Source organism: Haemorhous mexicanus, chromosome 1 (genome assembly GCF_027477595.1).
Source record: "Haemorhous mexicanus isolate bHaeMex1 chromosome 1, bHaeMex1.pri, whole genome shotgun sequence".
Taxonomy (NCBI): domain Eukaryota; kingdom Metazoa; phylum Chordata; class Aves; order Passeriformes; family Fringillidae; genus Haemorhous; species Haemorhous mexicanus.
In genome coordinates this window covers 31,658,060-31,679,679 of record NC_082341.1, presented here as the reverse complement: position 1 = coordinate 31,679,679, position 21,620 = coordinate 31,658,060, and the positions used below count along the sequence as shown (strand labels likewise).

Sequence of the window (21,620 nt, the reverse complement as noted above, 5' to 3'; positions counted from 1 at the left end):
TCTCATTCCAAGATAGCATCTTGACAGCTTTTAACAAACAAAGTGCTTCATAACGTAGACTGTTGGGGACAAGGGAAAGAACCAAGCCCAGGATCACACAATATACAAGCTTTTCAGGAAGGTATTGCACAAGAGATCCTTATTGTTTTGTATTTTAAGAAGTCTGCATTTCAATTTTGCTGATATTTTACATAATTCCCACATTTTGTCTTCTACTGAATTCCCTCCTCCCCACCTCATGCCCAAAGCTTCTTGTTTCTGCACCCTGAGTGACAACTGCAGGTTCCTCAATAGTGGATATTGCAATGCAAGCCAGTGTTTAAATGGCCTCCTTTGGCTAAATGCTTCTTTGTTTGCATGTAACTTCCCTCACATTCTCTCTTAACAAATACCTTTCATATGGTTGGAATGTAAAGGCTTGGAAGTACTTAAATGGGTAGTCTGCCATGTGTTACACTGAGGATCAGATGCAATGGTACCTGTAGATGCTCTTCCCCTCAGAGAGAGGGGAAGAACTCATCTCATCTGTCCTTCACTTTCTGAAAAAATGTTACTCTCCTCTAACTTTTATTTTAAGTCAATATTTACAGTGGAGTGTTTAAAATACCTAGTCAGACCTGGGAACTCATCAGAGTAGGCAGACTGCACTGCGCATTTTGAAGTGCTCCTCTAAATGAAAAAACACATAATGCTTTCAAGTCTCTGTCACCCAGAAGGTACTGAAATAGTCAAAACAATCTGAATTTATTTTTAGCATGGCAATTCACAATTGTGTTTGAAGGTAAGCTACAGAGAAACACACTTGGTCCCTCTGATTTGCTTTTATCAATTCAAAAACTATAAAGGTAGTTATTACGGGCTTATTTCAGCCAGATTACATGGGCAAGTGAATTTTTTGTTGTTCTACTCCAGCTGTCCAGACTAGAGGGCTTGTGGAAGACACCAGACAGAAACCTGGGTGTGAAACGTACTCTGAGACCTTATACTGAGATCCCTCAGTTCAGACATAGTCATCAATTACTCTCCTGTTTTCTCAAATCCCTTAAGGAGGATAGCAAAGACACACTTTTATTTTACAGTGCTGCAAACACTGAGGTACTTCACTGCTGATCCCAAGAGAGCTCTTTCCCTTTGAGCCATCTACAGAGTCCATCCTTTTGAGATGGATGATGAACAGCTGGCAATCGCCCTATCAGAGAACATGTGAGGGTGCCATGCTGGCAAGACAGAGAATGCTTCTCAGGGAGCCCTTCTAGGGAGAAATACTCAGATGCAAGGATGGGAAAAGGGAAGAGAACTTTATAAAATGTGCCCTGATCAGGGGAGTTAACATAATTGCAACCATATTGGAAAGTGTACCCTTCTATTATCAAAGCTGCATCAGGAAAACACCATCTCAACAGTTTTCTGCTGGACCTGCTTCACATTACATTGGGCAAGGCAATATTCACTTGCAAGTGGGACAGACTTCCACCCCACCCAATCAGACAACTTTGGGAGCACCTCTCTGCTCAAAGGGTAGCTTTTCTCACTGAATTACTGGGCAATCATTACACAAAGTACCTACTGTAGTAACAATCCTCTTGATTAAAAAGGGACACATAAAACGTTGTTAAGTTCTTAATAAAAATGAAACTTCTCAATTGAGGAATACAGGTTATTCAGAGGAAACTAGAAAAAATATTTTTCCTGGTTTTGTGTTCGTGCTTCTTTCTACTAGCTGCACAGTGGAAAATATGATGAAATGGGAACTTGTGTGGAGGAAAATTGCTTTAAAATTTTATATATTCCCTTTTTTCCAATTACATTTCTCTGATTAGATTTACTTTCCAGCATTCGTGATATTTTGAAATTTGAACTGCTGACTTGCTGTTTCAAGGAACCAGTTCTGCTTCCCATCCCTTTCATAGTGAAGTTAAAGGCTCTTGATTTGGGAAGCTGGGGAATGCATTTAAATTCCGCCTGTACTTGGCACTGGTGAGGTCGCACCTCTAGTCCTGTTTTCAGTTTTGGGCTCCTCACTACAAGAAAGACATTGAGATGCTGGAGTGTCCCCCAAGAAGGGCAGTTGAGTTGGTGAAGGGTCTGGTGAAGGACCTGGAGCACAATGATGAGGAGTGGCTGAGAATGCTGGTGTTGTTTATCCTGGAGAAAAGTTGGCTCACGGGACACATTATTATTCTCTTCAACTATCTGAAAGGAGGGTGTAAGGAGATAGGGGTCAGTCTCTTCTCCCAAGGAACAAGCCATAGGAAAGAGGAAATGGCCTGAGATTCTGCCAGGGAAGGTTTCTTCACTTAAAGGGTGGTCAGGCATTGAAACAGGCTACCCAGAGAAGTGGTGGAATCACCATCCCTCAAAGTGCTTAGAAATCATATGGATGTGGCACTTGGGAACATGGCTTAGAACGTGCAGTGCCGAACTGATTATTGGACTTTACAGTTTTGATTGAAAAGTTGCATCATTCCTCCTCTGCCCCCCCCATTTTTTCCCCAGATGTTTTCAAGAGGCTTACACTCCCTGCCTGTATTGCGAAGAAAAACAGGTTTTAAGTTACTTGGAGGATGAAAGCCTATTTCCTTCCAAAGCCTGCCCCTTTCAGACGAACAGCTGCCGCCCAGCGAAAAGCGTTCAGGAAAGAACGGACGATGCTGGGTGCCCAGAGGATCCGCAGCAGCATCCGAATAGCCCTGGTCCATCTCGAGGCAGGCCACGCGGGGTGCCCCGTCCCTCTACCCGCTTTCCCGCCGCTGCCGGGCGGCTCCACCCCGCCACCGCCCCGCGCCCCTCCTTCCTGCTCCTTCCTCCTCCTCCTCACCCCGCGGCAGCGCGGGCGGCCATGGCGCGGCGCGGCCGGCGGCGGCAGCGGCGGGGGGCAGCGGCGGCGGGGACCCGCGGCAAGGTGAGGCGGCCCGCGGGCTGGCGGAGCGGGGCCGGGCGGCGGGGGTAGGGAGCCGGCCCGCAGCTTTCCGCCTGCCCGGAGCAGCGGCGGCCTTTGTCCGCCGCCGCGGCGTGAGGGGTCGGAGGAGCTGCCCGCCAGCGCCGGCGAGTGACCGCCAGCGGCGGGGCTGCTCCCCGGGCGCGCTCGCACCGCCCCCGCCGCAGCGCGCTGTCCGGGACACCGGGCGGCCCGCCGTCCCGCCGGGAGCCATCCACGTGGCGCGGCGGCTCCGCGGTTGTAAAAGGCCGGGAATGGGGTGGAAGCCGCCCTCAGGGCGGCCCTGAGACACTCAGCAGCGGCGTGGGGCAACTGCAGCTGTGCTGGGACTTGTAGCGGCTCTCATAAAGGCTGGAGTGGGTCATTGACAATTAATTAGTTGTGAGCCTGAGGATGCCACTTTAGAAATAGCTAATGCATTATTTATTTTTAATTCTGGCCTTTTTTTTTTCTTTTTTTTCCCCTCTTTTTTTTTTTTTTTTTTTTTTTTTCTTTTGAAATGCCGCGAAGCCAAGGCTGGCACACATTTGAGTCGCCTGAGAGGCGTGCTTCCGTCGGCTGTGGTCTGGTCCAAGCCTGGGGGCGCATGCTTGGGTGCATCAGGCTGATTGTGTGGTTCGCATCCTGGGAGGTGGTATCGCTATAGAATCATAGAATACTTTGGATTGGAAAGGACCTCATCTAGTCAACCTCCTTGAAGGAGTGTTGCCGTCTTAAACTAGATCAGATTGTTTGGAGCCCCATCCAGCCTGTCCTTGAATGTTTTCAGGGGTGGAGCATCTACCAGCTCTTTAGACGACCTGTTCCAGTGTTTTACCGTTCTCCTTATATATATGTAGTCAAAATTTACTCTCTTCAAGTCATGCTGAGCTTCCCAGGTGGTGGGAAGGAGCAAGGAGAAGTTCAGCATCCCATTCAGCTCTTGCTGATGGAAAGTTAGAGCTTTACTGTTTACAGTAACACTCCAGTTACACAGGTTTTTGTGGAACTGGAGTGTAATAGAGCCACTGGAATATTTATTAGAACCTCTGTCCTCGCAAAGACCTTCCACCTCTGTATGACCTCAGGCTCTCCCTTGGCAGTGTGAAGATAAGGGCACTATGAAACAGTTTGGGACAACCCTGTTTGACTATAGACACAAATGGCACTCAGTTCTCCTCTCTGGTGCTGTAACACAAGACTCTTGCTGTCTGCTAGTTCCCTTTCTGGTACACAGGTAAACGCTGCACATCATGTTTCTTTCAAGGCTCAGCAAAGGGCAGAAGGACAGTGTCTGTTCTCGGTGCTTTCCTGTTTCTCATGGGAGTTTATTTTTGTCTGAGCATAACCTTCTGCTGACTCTGCCTTGTCTTTGTGATACATTGGTGAGCAGTGAGTTCACTCCTGGCTGGGCCAGAAGGATGTGATGGTGAAGGTTTCTTTGCCTCTGAAGTCACAGATCGTCACTGCTGAGGGGTAGATTGGCTTGTGAGTACATGCCCCAATTTGAAAACGATTGCTGAAGATGTCAGCAGTACAAAACTGTTTTGAATTGCAAGACCTGCAGTTCCATTTCCTGTCCTGGGGTCTGATTTACCAGGTCCTGGCACAGCAGTTTCAGTAGACAGAGCTTGTTTAAGGGGCACTGGCTGTGACTAAGTGTTTGTACCCACAAGGCCTGAACTCAAGACCTAGACTTGAGCAGACCAGGCACAAAGCAAGGGTGCATCACAGTATTGTACAAAAAAGTGTTTTCCTTGAAATACCAGGGCTTGAACAGTAATTAGGCATCACCATGGGATGCTCTTGAATTATGCAGAATAAATTCAGAAATAGTTGTTACAACTGTTAGGATTGGTGAGAGATTAGATGGTACAAAATAAGAAATAGTAGCAGTTGATTGTGTTCATGTGCTGGCATGCTGATACAGTACTACCAGCATTTTTGAAGAGTAGGAAATAGTTTCCAGGAAGGTACTGCCTATGGAAGGTGACATTTTAAATGATTTGCCATGTGATTATGATACTTGGGCATTCCTTATTTTAGGATAAAGTAGCTTTATGGACATTAGCTTATTACCAGTCTAAATAAGGCAATATAGAAACCATATTTGGCTGGCTGTTCTGAAAACAGCAGAATTTACCAAAATTTCATGGAGCAGTAGGTTTACTGGTGTGAAAATTGCCAGAACCTTTTGAGGGGGCACCCTTAAAGTCCCAGGAGTTGTTGCTCTGACAGATTAAAAGCTCAGGCATAATCCATCTTTACTTTAGAATCAAATTATTCCTGCAAAGATCATAAAAGTAGGTGATGACTCCTTGTTCTATCAGTTGCTTCTTCTTCTTTCAGAACGCTCACTGTGTCTTCCATCTCCTGCTGCGTATGCCAGGAATACACTTCATTGTCCAGGGTATTTCAGCTTCTTGTGCTTTAATGATGTTGAGAAATCCTGGAGGTCATCTGCAATCTTCCTTGCCTTCCTAGATTTTGTTGATGCCCACGAGTCTTGGGCTAATTGTGTGACAGTCTTTTTGGCCATGCATCCAATCTGTGTAATTCTTTTGCACTGCAGTATGGGGCTTTGTATCTCTATGCTTTCCATGTCTTTTTACACATTTGTGTGATGCTTGAAATTAAGCTTTTAGAGTGCTGTTTGCCTTTGTGACTCCAGTGGAAAAACCAGGGTCTTGACTTCTGCCTAGTTCTGGTTTATTGGTCTGGCACCTATTGACATTCTGGCTGGGCCCCTCTGTTCTTGTAGTGCTGCCCATAATTGTCAGCCTTGGAGTGCTTCCCTGTTCGGTTGTTCCTTTGAGGTGTGAGCCAAATACAGTGCCCTTGGGTGGTGTGCCTTAGGCTGGCTTCTGGACTGAACCTGGAACAAGTCAAGAGGCTTTCCAGAATGTGCTGAAGGTGTGACTTTGCACGGATTTGGTTTGTGTGAGTATCTGCTTGGGATTAAACTTTGGTTATTTTAGTTTGACTGAGTTTGAACGTGACTGAACTTGTCTGTCCTCTGCTTTGAGTAGGAATGCCCATACATTGTGCTAAGTTGAATTAAGAGAACACAGCCCAATTGATTTTTTCTCCATGGTAGGAGCAAAAATGGAGAACTACATCTAGCCCTGCTTTCTCATGCTGTAGGTTCTCCTGATACATCACCATTGGAGGAGAATGCTCTAGTGTGACCATTGGCAGGGAAAGTGATGTGTGCAAATAAGCCTTAAAAAAATTAAACATGGTAGTCAGTGCTGTAGAAATAACCTGCTTCCCACCAAATACACTGGTTTGCATGCAGGCAAGTGTTCTCTCCTCCCAGCCTACCGGGCAAGTTGCATCTTTTCTGGCTTTGGTATCAGGAAAGTTGCTTTTTCAATTGAAACATGAAAATTCTTCCTGTTGATGTGGGTAGCAAAGCAGCTCACCTTGGGCTTTTCTTTTCTTCCTTGCCTAACAAGGTGGAATTCATGGGGATAGTGCTTGGAAAAATATTCTTGTGACTGCTGAGGACCTTGGGTTCTTTATTTTTCGATAGCTCTTGTGACTGAAACAGTTTTGATGACCGTACCAGCCTCTATCACTCTCTGCCCTTGGTGACAGACCTGCCAGCCTCCACAGGCACATACCAGCTGCCCGCCCCTCTTTCTGTGGGAATGGGATCTCCATGCAGCCCAAAACATCCCAGTATGCTCCTGGGTGTACTGGTGATATTTTGTCTAATTTAGAGAAGGAAAACCTGAGAGATGTGGATGTCTTGAGCTTTGGACTACTTCTGCAGAAACATAGGATTTGTTAATCTGGCAGTTGTTGGATTGTGTGCCATCTGTAGGAGGGAAGGTTTGCTGATGCTTTTGAATAGCACCTTGTAGAGGTTTGAAACAACTAAGTGTGTTGTATGTGCACAAATTAATGAGTTCAGTAGATGTAAAGCTTCCTACCAGAAATAAGACTGATTATTTCAGCAGCTGTGAATTATTTCCAGCTTTTACTAGACTTTTGGTATTTAGCCTTTTTAAGAGGTATATTTAAAAGACAGTATTTCTCACATCTGCAGAGTTTCAGCAGTCCATTGTGGTCTATTCATGTTGAAATATTTTCCCTGAGCAAGCTTGCAATGTTCATCACATCTCTGCATTCGTGACTTTTTTAGGGGTTTAGTGGCAGAAAGATCCTCTCCTGGAGTGCCTGTGTTTTACAGGTGTTTTGAATAGATCAACATTTTGACATTTCTGTTTAGACAAATGTGTATTTTCTTTCTTGATGTGTAATAATTTGTTGACAAGAGTGGAAATCGTAGGCTCTGATGCTGATTGTAAATCAGTTTCAGAATGTATTTTAATTGAAAGTTGAAGATGGGAATGTCTGTGGCTTCCAGGTCTGCACAATAAATGACAGTGGATGAACCCATCATGCCAGAGATGTTTGCTGCAAGCTTGTCTTTTATGTCAGTGGACTTTTCTTGAAAATAAATTTGGCTTACAATTTCAGGTGCAGAATGCTAATCAAGATTCACTGTGAGGCTGCCCTTTCTAAACGTCTGGGGTATGTCCGCCTTGTCACTTTCTGTTATTAAAGTAAGCCCTTCTGCTAAAACGGGGACTCATCAGTGACCAAATTGAGATTCTTCCTAGTCAGGTTATGGGGAGCAAGTCACAAACTAAAAATCCTTGGAGCTCTACAGTAAGTTACTTAAATCAGTACCAGTACCATAGAATTTGGAAATGCAAAAAAGTTAAGTCTCCTACTGGGAAAGAATTTTTTTGTTGTTGTTCAAAATCAGTAATTACAGCCTCATAATGACTCCTCTGGTGCGGATGCAGAAGCAATAGATGAAGAAGAAGAAATCAGGCTTACAGTAATCACAGCAGTGGCTAACTCAGCTGTGCATTAGCACAAGAACTAATGCAGTGGCTCCTGGAAGCAATTTATTCATAGCAGGGAGACTCTCAGCTCCTTGTATTTTTTTCCATTAAAATGCACAATCCTTCAGTTTTAGCACCGCTCTGTACTGAGTAAGTTCTGTCACAGCAACGGAAGTGGATTCTGGATGTTCGCTGTAGGAGGTAGGAGTGAGGGAATATTCAAAGGGGTTTGGATGTGGACAGCATGACTTTAGCAACTGTACTTTGGATCATGCCATTGTAGGCCTGAGAGGGTCAGTTTTTCAGAGGTGAATTTTACTCTTGCTCCAGCAACAGTAAGTTGGTTTTGCATCAGCCTACATCAGCTTTATAAGATCAAAACAAGAATAAAATTAGGCTCATGTTGACCCTTTATTGTAGCTTATTTTAGAGAGTGATGCTTTGGTGAAGGTACTACTTGCTATTTTAATGGAAGTAGAACTTTTGCAGCTACATTACTTTTGGAGAATGAGCTTCCTTTGAGTCATTTGCCTTGCCACAAGTAAACTTTGAGGAAAAAAAAAAATCACTGTTATATGCCCTGTGTGAGCAACCTTAGTTTTCTGTGACAGTAGAAAAGGACAGTCTGCTCTTGGTTCTGAACGTCATCTCTGAGATGTACTGGGGGATATTCAGGGCTAGAAAACAGCACTTTGAGATGAGGAATTGGCCTCTGACCAGGCAGTCATTGATCTCGTGTTCCTGAGAGTTAATGAGCGTGTGGCTTTAGCAAACAGCAGAGAGGCTTGTTTCAAGTTAGAGTGGTGTGTGTGTGTGTGTATGTGGTCCAGGGGATGTAAGGGATGAGTGTGTCTGGATGCTGGTGAGGAATGCAGATGCTTTTCTCCCAGAGCATTTGTGTGACTAGCAGAATGATTTTCCAGGTGATACCTGAATGTGTGAAAATGTGTTCTGAAACTTAGCAGAATGCCTTCTTCCTTGGTTTTTAAGGCTTGATCTGTTCATCCCATCCTTACACACAGCAGATCCTAAAGCAGCCCACATGGGAACTGTCTGAAGGCTTTCTTGCTGTCCTGGCACATGCAGAGCCTTTTCCAAAGTGTTTGCTGTGAGGGATATGGCCCAGTGGGATGGTTGAAGTTGGTGTTATGAGTCTCTTAGGCTGGGACTGGACTTACTGAATGCTGAAGCTGTGACCTTGGTCGCCTCAGGAAGGCTGCTGCCTGCCCTTGGCTGTACTTCCCCCTCTCCTGGTAGGCCACATAATGGGCTTCTAGCAAAGGAGGAAAGTTCTTGGTTAGCACATTTTCACTCTCTTAGCAAGCAAGTATCACAGGAGAAGCTCTGTGACAGTACTGATCGAGTTTCATTGGTTTTGGTTTTTGAGTTAGCTAAGTGTCTGCTAGAATCCATAATGGTACTGTGGGATCTAAAGGTCAGGTTTCTTTGTACTTTAGCATTGTGTTAGGTTTGAAGTTGTGTTCCTCACCTCTGAGCCATCTTACCTCTGGAGGAACAGGAGGGCTGGTGGGTTTCCCCATGGGTAAGGGCGCCCTGAGCTCCTGCTTGCAAATATGAGGCAGGTATTTTTATCTCTCTGAAGTACTTTCCTGTGGAGTTGAACACCCTGTGTATTGCATATCCTCCCTAATCCCAGATCCCGAGTCTGTATTCAGGGATTAAAACAGTCTATACAGAATTTTCCTGGAGCTTAATAAGGTACAATTTACACACAGCATATTTTGTGCAGCAGACTTGTGCTTGCATAGGAATATAAAAATCAGCTGAATGGTCGCAATTTTGAGTTTTCCTGCTAAGTTGGCGTGTGTGACTCATATTTTCTGTCTTGTTTTGAATCAGAAACAGGTACCCAAGGATCTGGCCAACATTTTTAATAACCCCAGTGACAGCGAAGATTTTCCAGGATTCCAAGATGATGCTTCCAAACAGAGCTTCTTGTCAGAGAACAGCTGTGCTAGTTTTGATCCCCTGGAGTCTGGAAAAGAGGTAGGAACAGATTTGCAGTTATGTGACTGGAATATGACTATTTCCAGATAGTCCAGTTATGCTCTTGGGATGTAGTAATGCTCTGAGCCTGTGTCAAAACTGTGTGAATTATAACTCTCACCTTAACCTGTAATTTGCAGTGCCCATATTAAACTTAAATGTAGACAGAGTTAGTATTTAGGGTTTAATGGTTGCTTTTGAAAACTCCTTCATAATATAAAAAAAGAAAATGTGTTTCATTGGAAGATGAGTTTAAGTGAAATAGGTAAGTGTAGCAAACAGGAAGAAGGGAACTACCATGCTGGAAAGATGTTTCTGAATATTAGATGGGCATTTGTGAGTATGTAGACTTCAAAGTATTTCTTCCAGAAATATCTCCGTGCTGTGTCTGCATTAAAATTGTGTTTTAATAGTGGTAATCCAGAGAAAGCATCAGCTCCTGCTGCAGCAGTGCAATCTGCTAGTTCTTTGCTCTCTTAATGAAGTGGCTTGGATCAGCACAATGATTTGATATTTTTTCTTCTCTGGTAGCTGGAGATACCAGCTGAATTCACAAGAAAAGAATAGAACTGGTGTGCTGTCTTGGGTGGCAAAAAATTTAGTTTTTAGTCTTTTGGAAACATATAATTACATGCTTGATAGCCATGGGCTAATGTGTTATAAGATGCTTTTGTCATTTGTGCACTTGCAAATGTCCTTCTTTTTCATTGATGAGATAATTGAATTTTTTTTCTTTTATTTTCCTTGTCCATCGGGTCAGCGCCTGGTTAAGAGGTGCTGATGACAAGGAAGATGATTAGTGTTAGCCAAAGAAAGAGACAGAAAAAGGCTTGTTACAAGTATGTATTGTTTCTCAGCCTTTATAGGCGAGTGCAGAAACCTTTTGGGGATAGAGCCACAGTCTGTGCTATGGAGAAAGATAGTGTCCAAAATGTAATTACTGTACTGGGCTCTAAGTTGGTTTGTAATCTTGTTGTTAGACAGCAGTACTGGCAACTTCAACAAACCAGGAGGTTGCTCACTTTTGCATTTGTTTTTGTGGGGAGCATCAAGAAGGATAAGTGGGAAGAAGTAGTGGTGGTGGAGGGGGAACCTTGTGTGGGAGCCTCTGCTTCTGCCTACTTGGGGGCTGCAGACACCTGACTGTACTTTTCCCTCCCTTGATTTCCCACCTTGTAAAATAGAGTTTATGATCATAATCTCTTCTGCAAAGCATTTTAAAATCCTCTGATGAAAAATGCTGTGGAAGAGATAGGTAGTTAGTTTAACATGCATTGCTGAGAATCCCAGTGAGCCTTGTTCCAGATTTACAGCTGGAACTGCAGCCCCTCTTATCATTCCTGTGTTTCCCTTGGGATGAGAATTATTTTAAATCTTGATCAGTATTGAATTTAATTTCTTTACCACTAAATGGTACAGTAAAAATACCCTGAGTTCCATCCAACTGCAGCATAATCTGCAGTCCTTGCACATCAGGGCTCTGCATCAGGATGAGCATCATCCTGTGTTCATGATGCCAAACACCACAATTGCTGCAAAAGACCATTGGTACTTGTGCAGGACACAAAAGGGTTTTGATGCAGAGGGCAAAGTGATGGGAAGTTCAGAAAAATTCAGCAGTTCTTGAGAAAGGAGACAAGGTAGCTACTCTGCTGGGCTGGCAAATGGGCTGTTAGTGCATCAGATGTTCCCTTGGATACTGAGGTGCAGATGAGTTAGCAAGTAGTGGCCTCTGTGTGCCTGCTTTTCCTCAGGGCTTTCTGCAGTCCTGCTCTGGTATTCTCTGCAGTTCTGCCAGTTCCCACAATTTCTCCCACAATAGGTATCCCTGGTGTGTATTTTACCTGGTGTAGACTGTTCTTCATAGATGGACAGCATAGTTGTAGGTGTGTTATTTTTAGTTACTTTAGCTAACAAGTGGCATATTTCTCCCATCAACCTTCAATGTGGAATTTCATAAAAACACAGAATACATAAAGTCTTCGGTTTCCTCCAAGAAATGCAATTTAACTTTAAAGTAACTTCCCTATTGTGTTTGTTCCTTTCTCAAGCAGCTGCACTGCAGCTATCAACAAAAGAATAAAGTAATTTTCCTCAGAGAAAACTCATTACAATTACCCATAATAATTTGTAGATGTTTAAGTGTAAAGAAACAGCATATGCAGTGGCTCCCCCCTCCCATTCCCCTCTAAGTTTTTCCACTCGTCTATTGTATCTTTTTTTCACCAGATATTATCTTAAAATAAAGAAATGTGTAATTAAAGTCAGGGAAGGGAGGGAATTGAAAGGAAGAATAAAGATATTTAGCAAATGCATTGTATTAAAGGTAATTTTTGTTTCTTGTGTGGGAGGAAGAAGTAACAGAGGAAAATCAGGGAAGCAAACTTATATGTTGCTGACTTTCAAGAGGCAGGTGTGATGTGAACATGGATTATATTCCTACCAGGAACAAGTCTCTCAGGAGATTAGCAGGAACAGGTTGTTAAATGGTTTTCTACTAGTTCTTGTTGGAAGTATGGAAATACATTTCTATTTAATAAAAGCCTTGTGTTTAATTGGGATGTAACTTACATATCATGAAGAGTGATTTAATGAGGTCTTTTTACTTCCTGGTCTGTAGGCTGAAATTGAGGAGCTGTCTACCCTAGAACACATGGGAATGATAAACTTCACCAAAAAAACAGCGAGTGGAGAAGGTGAAAGGTGGAAGGATATTGGTCAGGCTGTTTAAAGCTCTGATCATTTTTGTTGGTATCAGTCAATTCAGTGATGGTGTAACAGCACAAGGAGCAGACTCCATCTCTCATTTGTATTTTCTTCTCTTCAAGGCCTGTTAAAGAAAATACATAAAACAGAAGAAAATATGTAAAACAACATGATAATTTACATACAAGAAAACTAAGAGTTTATTTTTATTGGGTAGTAATGAAGAAGGGAAGTGAAGGAAAAAGTTTCCTCCGCAAGAAGTAGCTCAGTTAAAGCCCTGTCCTCAAAATTAATAAAATAAAAAATCATGCAAAGCTAAAACAACTCAATATTGAAACTGAATGTTGTCTTCTTGTTTTTTGTTTCTTTGACAGGCTTTGCCTGCAAAGTGCTTTCACAGTATGCTATTTAGTTGGCACTGCTTTGACCCTCAAAGCCTGCTTATTGTGGCTGTGTGAATAGTCTATATCTGACTGCCTCTCACAGCTACTGAGTGGTGTTTTTGCAGGGGCTCCAGTTTCAGTCCAGATACCTCACCGAAGAGCTGCAGAGGATTTTCACTGAGGACACTGACTCTGAAATGGAAGTGTTTGAGGGCTTCCCTTCAAATGAGGTGCATGTGAACAAGAAAGAAGTTCTGGTAAAGGCAGTCACACTTACATGTGAATGTATATGTTGACTTCTTTTTTTTTCTGTCTCTTCAGTGTAAACTTCATGTTCTTGTAGGAATTTTTCTGATACACTATGATGCTCTTTTTTCATGCTGAATTAAAATGTGTTGTCCTAAAAGAGGGAAAGAATGATTTATTTAATGTAGCATCACATATTAGAAATGAGAACTACTTCCACTGCTTGTAGATTGTACAAGATTCCTCTGGAGACAGCCATGTCTGTATCCTAGACAATACTAATATGTAGATGTTTTGTTGATCTCTGCACAGGCAGAAGTTGTGTCCTGTGAACTTGTAAAAAGATGTTAATTTAGGTGAATTTATGGTGGTGCCTTTGGGTGAAAAGACTGCTGTCTAGAACTAATGATTTAAAAATTAACTCTCTTATGTCAGAGCCAGTAATGTAACATGGGATTTTTCTTACCTCCAGATGATGGAGTCAGACTTGAGTGATGGAGAATGCGATAATTTGTTGGGTAATGAGAAAGAAAAGGAGGAAGAGATGAAGAAGGTTTCCCCCAAGAGAAGAAGCTTTGGCCTTCGTGTTGCTTTACAGTTTCCTACCAGGAAGTCATCTGAGAAAAAAGGGCCTGAACAGGCTTTGCCTGATTTACCTCTAAAGGACAGTGAGTCCCTCACACCTCTTTCAAAAGAAATAAGCATCAAGCGGTCAGACAAAGTAGAGGGCTCTGCTTCAGAGTCTGAAGAAGATATTAAAGAAACACAGGAGGAAAGTTCCAGTGCGCTGCTTAAGAGAGCCATAAATATTAAAGAAAATAAAGCCATGGTAAGACTTAAGAGCGGTGTTTTGTTCTCTGACATTTACATCCAATTACTTAGCTTTAGCATACTTGAATTTTAGGGTCCCTGCTGGTGCTGTGCTGGAACTTTGGGAAAATCTTAAGGTGAATTTTTCTACCTGGGGAAACCCTGGAGGACCCTCAGCACTCAGACATTTACCCCTAAAATAACCTCAATAGGGACTAGCCTGGTCAAGTTTTAAACCAGAGTAGGACTAAGAATTTTTAATGTGGATATGAACAAAGTTATAAATGACCAAGTTTTGCAGCCTTCAGAACATGTCAGAAAACCAGCTGGTCCTTTCAGGTGGTTTATGGTATTGTTTGCACAATAGTGTTTCTACTGTTTGTTTGTGACAGATCTGCTGCAGTTACTGATTGGAATGCCAGCTGAGGATGATAAATATAATTTTTCAGCTGTGTGGGATGTGATTTTTACAGTATTGCTTTACTATATAACTGTTGAACTTGTGTGTATGTGTGTGTAGGTGCGGAAAAGAGCAACTGATCATTTACTGATGCTTTTTCCTCTGTTATCCAACATGCCACCAGCCCTCTTTAATTATCATGCTGCTATGTAATCCAAAGTGATGCTAAGTCTTTAGTAGCTTCTTCAGTTTTACTGTGTTTCAGGGAAAGTTGTAGCTTCCAAGCAGTCTTAGGGCTCAAGCAATACCTCTTGGTGTGGGACTGCAGCTCCTGTGTAAGAACTTGCTTCAGCTTTGTACCTGCACTTCTAATCTGTCATGTGTTCCCACTGCTGTTGTGTTGGTCTTGCTGGTCCTTGGTCCTTCTCAGCTTCCACTCTTCCTTGCAGTTCAACCACTGTGAAATTCACTGGCATCCTAGGAGCAGTACTGTAATGGCATTAAATAGCTCTTAATAAATGCCACACTGAAGTATTTACTGAGAAATACTGCATTCAGCTTTTAATGTCTTGATGGCTGTGGCAATCTCAGAGAGCTAGCAGCTTGGCTCATCCCCACTACCAGTGGCTTTTCAGAAGTTAGCCTCATTCTGGAATTCCAGAACAGGTCAGTGCTTTTTTTGTACCTATCAGCCACTGCTTCTGTGGAAATGTACTTCCAAGACATCTTGTGCACAGTGCAAGAAATCATCATCCTGCTGAAGTACTTCTGGTGCTGTACATGTTCAGAACATGCATGCATTGGGGGAATAGCCAGTGGGGCTTTGTTGCATTCTAACTTTGTAATGAGTGTGTACCCAGTGTCTGCACTGCTTAAGGGGATGCAGAACTCTCTGGCAAAGAGCACAGATGTATCTGCAGTCAGTAAAAGCTCACTGGGAACATCTTACTGTCTTCTGGCACCCTGTCTTTTTTTTCTCCCTCCTATCGTATGAACTTAATTTCTCGTTATCAATCATTACCATGTTGTAATGCACTCTTTTGGTGCTGCTTTGACAAGATACTTTGTAAATCTGGCTAGTTCTAATTCCCAGTAAGAACTAGTCGGAGCTATAAAGTTAGTATCGTTGGCAGATTTTTTGCTCATGGCAGAGTAAATAAACGCATTTTATGAGCCCCACTTTATTTAAGCGCTTCCATAAAGGTTCCTTGCACATGTTTAGCTGTAATTTGAAGTGCATGTGAGGAATGGATGGTAGGTGGTGTTGCTTGTTTTGTAAGTTGCAATGAGTTTTCAATGTGACATTACTTGATTCCAGCTTGCCCAGCTGCTGGCAGAACTGAATTCCATACCGGACCTGTTCCCAGTGAAAACACCCTCCTCGACTCCTTCAGTAAGTTCCCAGTACTGGTTGGTGGTGACAGTAATTTTTGTTAGACTTAGATGCCAGACTTAATGTGTTTCATTAGAAACTTACAGCAAGTTTCTTCTGGTTTTCTTTGGGTTTGGTTACTTCATTTGTATAAATTTGCTACGGTTCATGAAGTGACAGAGATTACGTGAGGAAATGGAATTTTTTAATATAATTTTTGAAGAAAGACAAAGACCAAGATGAGATGTTACTTCATCATTTTTGCTCCAGAAATACTATTGGAGATCTTAGACAAATGTCTGTGTGTATGTGGGAATAAGGAAGAGTACTTGCTTTCCTTTGGGTTTAGATTCTGTTAATTTCGCTCTTGTGGGCTTTTCTTCTAAAATCCATGCTTCCCAGTAGAGCTATGCTCATGAAATTGAACCATTCAACACAAACAGAAATGATACAGTAGTTATTTCAATTGACTTTTGTCAGCCTTAAGCAGAGGAGTGTCAACCCTTCTTTCTCTGTAGAATAGCATTTTTTCATGAATATTATAAACTGAAAAGATTTGAGGAAATCTTGAAGGGCCATGTCTTTGGGAGATGTCCATGCAGGACTTCTGTTGCATGAATTCAATCACACAGTAATTGGAAGGTGTGACAGTGTGAAGAGGGTATCTTGCCCCTCCCAGGAATTATCAAAATTAGGAATCTTGAACTAAATGAAGCAGCTTCTTAATACCCTTTCAGTTTAAAAAGTTTAAAAGAAAATTAATGAGAATTCAGCTTGTTCCTCAAACTGTGTATTCCTCAATGTTCCTCGACTGTGTATTCAGATTGTGGGAAAATCTGAATATTTAGCTATCAAAGAGCAGTGAGAACCAGCATCCACCCTAATATGCCATGTGTTAAATTTTGGTATAGTTCTGTGATGTTAATTGGAATGGAATTTGATGTTAAGGTGTGATTTAAAAGTAGCAAAAAGGTATAGTGTGTAGGGAGTATTATTGGTGGTGGGGTTTGGCTTAGCAAATAAGGAATAGGAGAACAGTAGATCAATTCATGATAGTACAAGTGTGGTACAGACAGGTTGTTTCTAGTTTCTAGGTGTTGTTTAACACTACAAACATAACTGAAAAGACAGTTACTGGAATTTTCTCCTCTTTGTAGAAACAGAAGAAAACCCCAAGGAGGACATTCTCTGAAGGCCAGATAACACGCCGAATGAACCCAACCAGAACTGCTCGTCCACCAGAAAAATTTGCCTTGGAAAAGTTTACTGTGTCAGCTGTCAGATTTGCAGAACACATCTGTAGCTACAGACAGCAAAACCTCTTGAAGAGACTCAGTGTGGTATTTGCCAGATTTTGATATCTCCGGTAGTCAGGAACTAGGAAACATTTAAATTGTTGGCCAGCACTTAGACCAGACATCACATCCTACACAAAGTTATGGAAAATCTTTGCTTGGGATTAGCTACAGAAGAAGTTATTTCCAGGCCTTTCTGTCTCATCTTTCACCTGTTAAATGGGCTCTATTTGTGACCAGTGTTACTCAGTCATAACAAGGCAGTTAACTTCTGGTCTGTTTTTAATTCTTCATCTGAAAATTACTAGAGCCCGTAATGTACAAAACCTTGAAGTGGCAAGGCAATGGGGTGGTGGAGGTGGCAAAGCAGATCATCTCTATTACCAGACTCAGAAAAAAAAAATGGCAAAAATCCTCCTCTGGAAATAGTAGAAGGAAGATGTGAATTATATGGCTGAACTGAGAATGAATTAAGGGAATCTGCACCAGCAAACTGTTAATATACAGGCTAGTAATTGAAAAGTTGCAGATTTTACTCTTTCCTATTTTTAAAAATACTTTTTTTTCCTCCTCCTAGGGTGGTCCTCTGTCTTGCTTATATTTTCTGTATAGCCCTTATGAGGAAGACCCTTTAAGTTTGAATCCTTACAGGCTGGATCCCAGTTCTGCTTGTCGGAACAAGTGCTGGGCATAGTTAAAGCATTATAGAGGGAACTTGGCTATTAGAAGAAGAGGGAGGAGTAGCACCAAATGAGAACCTGGGCTGGTAAATGACTATTTTGGACAGAACAGAACTGATCTAGAGTGAAGGACAAATGAGGTTTTCAGAGACAGGTATGGGGAAAGCTAAGAATCTGATGAGATTTGTTAATGAATAGGAGTCAAAGAGAATGATTATTTAGAAGGAAAGAAACATCATTTAATGGTGAGTGGAGTACTCTCTTCCAAATAACGGGTTAATAAGAAAGGGCTGGGATTGGCAGGACTAACCTAAAACTTAGGTAGAGGGGTTTTTTTTTTTTGCAGGACATTAGAGATTGTCATTGGAGAAGGCAACTAGAGAACATTCAAGGAGATTGAAGGATGAAAGCATGGGAAGGCAGATGATCTTGATTTTGAGAGGGAAGGAATGGAGTATGAAGAGTTACAGTGGAGGAGGAGAGGGAAGACAAGGAAAAGTTAGCAGTAAAACATGTCAAGGATTTGTGCAAATAGAAGTAGTAATGATGGAAAGGAATTAAATAAAATTAATACAAAGTGTAGTCAAGAAAAGATTAAGGAGGAGAGGGAGATAAAGTGGCAGGGATGATTTGGAAACTGTTCCCTGTTCTTCCACTGGTGCATGAGCCTGTAGTTTGCCAGCTGTGGACTGCATGCTCATTGTAAATGAAGGAATTTGTCAACAAGTGTGGTGACAGATGCTTCATGACATCAGACGAAAGGTATTGAGATGAGTTTGTTTAGCAGGGGGATTGTGGAGTACGCAAAAGAAGGAGATCATCCAAGTACTCGTCTCATCGCCCGGTAGAAGACATAACTGAGGAGGACTTGGACAACATTGCAATCACTGTTAGAGACAAAATCTATGACAAAGTTCTTGTAAGTGGTTGCCATGTTCTTCAATGTGTCTGTGTGCTTGAAATGAAAAGTCTCTCACTATTTCACTGGTGTTTGCTAAAAGGTGTCCTTTCCTGAGGCTCTGGGGAGCTCAACTCATCATTATGTCACACAAGTACAGCTTTGAAAGCTTTGCCAGACTTCTCTGGGCTTGGCTGTGGTGGTTGATACTCCCCACTGGCTTTTTGCCCCTGAAAAGTGTTTCTGTGCCACAGAGCTATTAAGTCAAGTTTGCTACTTGCCACTGGTAAGAGTTGGCATCCTTTTTGTCTCTCTTATTAATGAAAATATTGTGTTGTACCATTAAGTAACAGTGATCCCTTCCGTTCTTTGTACCTCTGGAAATGACATTTCTGTACAGTTTGTGTAGTGTCCAGTGTTCTTAATGGAACTCCTCCTTCCTTGCTTTCACTGGATTTGACTATTGATTATCATAAAGATCATCTTACCATGTATGGTAAGATGGTATGGGCAGGGATGAGTCACAAGATCATTTTCTCAATAGTTGTAGGTTTTTCCTAGAGAGAAGAAAGGATCAGAACTGTGATTATAAGGTTCATGTAATTTGAGACTTCCAATGCAACTGAAACTTGGTGCTGTCTCTGTAAAATTCCTAGCATTGTTATATGATTTATCATAATAACAGAACTTGCTCTTCATTGTTTAATTTGACTTTGGTTTGAAGTTTGTGCTTATTATTATTAGGAAAGCTCATCAATGGGCATTTAAGGTGTCCTTCATATAAATATTTTTCTCTTTCATTCCACCTTTAGGGTACTACTTGCCACCAGTGTCGACAGAAGACAACTGATACAAAGACAATCTGTCGCAAGCAGGGCTGTGGAGGAGTCAGGGGGCAGTTCTGTGGACCCTGTCTTCGAAATCGATATGGCGAAGATGTGAAGTCAGCTCTGCTTGATCCAGTAAGTGTCATTCTTGAACCTGGAATGAAAGTGTAATGAATAGTTTTGTTACTAATCTGTGATGTTAAGAATATGCTCGTGGTAACGGGCTTCAAACTTTTTTGCTAAGAGCGGATCTGTAGTACTAACTGATAGCTATGATGTGCTAGCCCAGTGTGGCAGTGGCTGCTCTATTAGCACCTGTGCTTTTATATGCAGGTGCTGGGCAACCTGAGGGTGCTTGACTTAATGCACCAGCTGGTTAATTCAGTCCCAGGAATTGTCTATGCCCAGCAGGCAGAGAGAGGCAAAGGAATATGTCACAGTGGGTACCCATCTCTTTCTAGGGAGTTCACTACAGTCAGCCTAGCATGGAATGAATGTTAGGCATTACAGATTTCAGTCTATTTGAAAATCAGTACTGAGTACATCAGAGAACCTGAAGCTTCTGAGTAAGAAGTATTCAAGCACTTATAATTTCTTTAATACTGCAGAATTTGGAAAATGTTAATAACGTTGGCTGACTGGCTGGCTGGTTCTGGTTGATAGAGGCTTGTATAACCTTGCTCTGAACAATCAAATGGTGGGGAAGCCATACTCAACAGGAAGGCCAGTATAACACTTTTCATGACTTGCTTTCCCCCCCCTCCCACGCTCACACCCCTGCAGGCCTGGATCTGTCCTCCTTGTCGTGGGGTGTGCAACTGCAGCTACTGCCGCCGGCGGGATGGGCGCTGTGCCACCGGCATGCTCATCCACCTGGCCAAGTTCTATGGCTACAACAATGTCAAGGAGTACCTGGAAAGGTGAGAGCTCTGCCCTCTGGTCATTCCTTTTTAAACTGTTATAGCACTTTAAATAACATTTGACTTCTTGTGCCTTGGGGCAAATCCTGCACCTATGCAAAAGAAGTTTCTTGGATTTCAGATTTTTTCCTTGGCTGAAATCAGCTTATTTGAAGTGATGTATATTGTCTGTGTAAACAACTAATTTGATAAAAAAATTGAAAGACTTCTGCCTATTTTGAAATCTCTGTTGGTTGGCTGAAGTGTATAGAAGTGCTGTTTTGGAAGTTATCATCTTCAGGAATGGAAATTTATGGGGAAGCTGAGTTTCCTAAAAAGCACTAACACTGTTTTCTCATATCTTCTAGTTTACAAAAACAACTGGCGGATGACAATTGAGAGCACTGAACTCAAGCCGTGCCTGAAACTGGTTAATATGTTAACAGTTTGACTTCAAAAGTTTATTATTATGTTTTACATAAAATAGAATTGTAGTATATAGCATATTCATTTCTCTGTTGGAAACTTGTTGATTGATATGGTCTTATGCAAAAGATCTCTCAGGAAAATGTTTTGGTAGAGAAATCTACATGGACAGACCTATATGTTAAGTGAAATGGCACTCTTGAACCTTGAGTGGTTAATTTTTAATAGAGCTACACAACCACATAATGGAGAGCTTGGTCAAAATGAGCAATATTTTTATTTACATAATTGTGCAAGTTTGCAGAAAGGGTGTTTAACAACTACCTTCAAAGCATCCCGTCTTCAAAGAAACAAAACACCTTTGTCTACCAGCTTGACCATAAAGATCCATTTTTCCAGCTCTACTTTCTGAACCTGTTTCACCACCTGTAGTTTATAGAACTTGACCTTGTAAAGAAGGAAAAGATACTTTCATCTGAATGCCATTATATTCCAGCCAAAGGTGATGCCATCGACCAGTGCGAGGATGGTTTTTGAAAATTTTATTCCAAAGTGCAATTATTCATCAAACCACGAAAGTAGAAGAGTGTTTCAAAAGAATTTAAAAATATCCCAGTAAAAAAATCCAAGAAAACTTCTCACCGGCAGTTTTTGAGTAATGTACCTGCTGCCTGAAGCATCTACCCACCTGTTGTAACTGGTTTATATCAGAGTTCAGGATTAAGTTTTTTTACTTACAGTTCATACTTAGATATTTTTTCATTTGTACAACCAGCCTTTCAAACAACTTCATTGAAATGCAAGATATTTGTATTGCATGTTAAAGTATGTTAAAATTTTGTAATATACACATTTCTTTTTATATAGAGAATAAAGACTGGTCTAAAGAAGA

General features: G+C 41.9%; 1 protein-coding gene and 1 long non-coding RNA gene across 3 annotated transcripts; one reads left to right on the top strand and one right to left on the bottom strand.

The window, feature by feature from the left end:
- Positions 1-2,818: 2,818 nt before the first annotated feature.
- CDCA7L (cell division cycle associated 7 like) lies at positions 2,819-21,620 on the top strand. 2 transcript variants are annotated; one of them, XM_059844566.1, is made up of 10 exons: positions 2,819-2,902; positions 9,640-9,786; positions 13,001-13,132; positions 13,594-13,950; positions 15,650-15,724; positions 16,861-17,043; positions 18,466-18,597; positions 19,389-19,538; positions 20,187-20,323; positions 20,671-21,620. In XM_059844566.1, exons 1-10 carry the CDS (start codon positions 2,840-2,842, stop codon positions 20,699-20,701), a joined length of 1,407 nt encoding a protein of 468 aa, XP_059700549.1. In that variant the 5' UTR covers positions 2,819-2,839; the 3' UTR covers positions 20,702-21,620. The 2 variants fall into 2 exon arrangements, with proteins under 2 accessions (XP_059700549.1, XP_059700540.1); XM_059844557.1 differs by having other exon boundaries at positions 18,463-18,597.
- Positions 9,657-19,077, bottom strand: LOC132326470 (uncharacterized). The gene is made up of 4 exons (XR_009486244.1): positions 18,952-19,077; positions 13,153-13,275; positions 12,358-12,616; positions 9,657-9,775 (listed from the first exon to the last, which is right to left on the bottom strand). It is a non-coding gene; the product is annotated as an uncharacterized LOC132326470 (long non-coding RNA).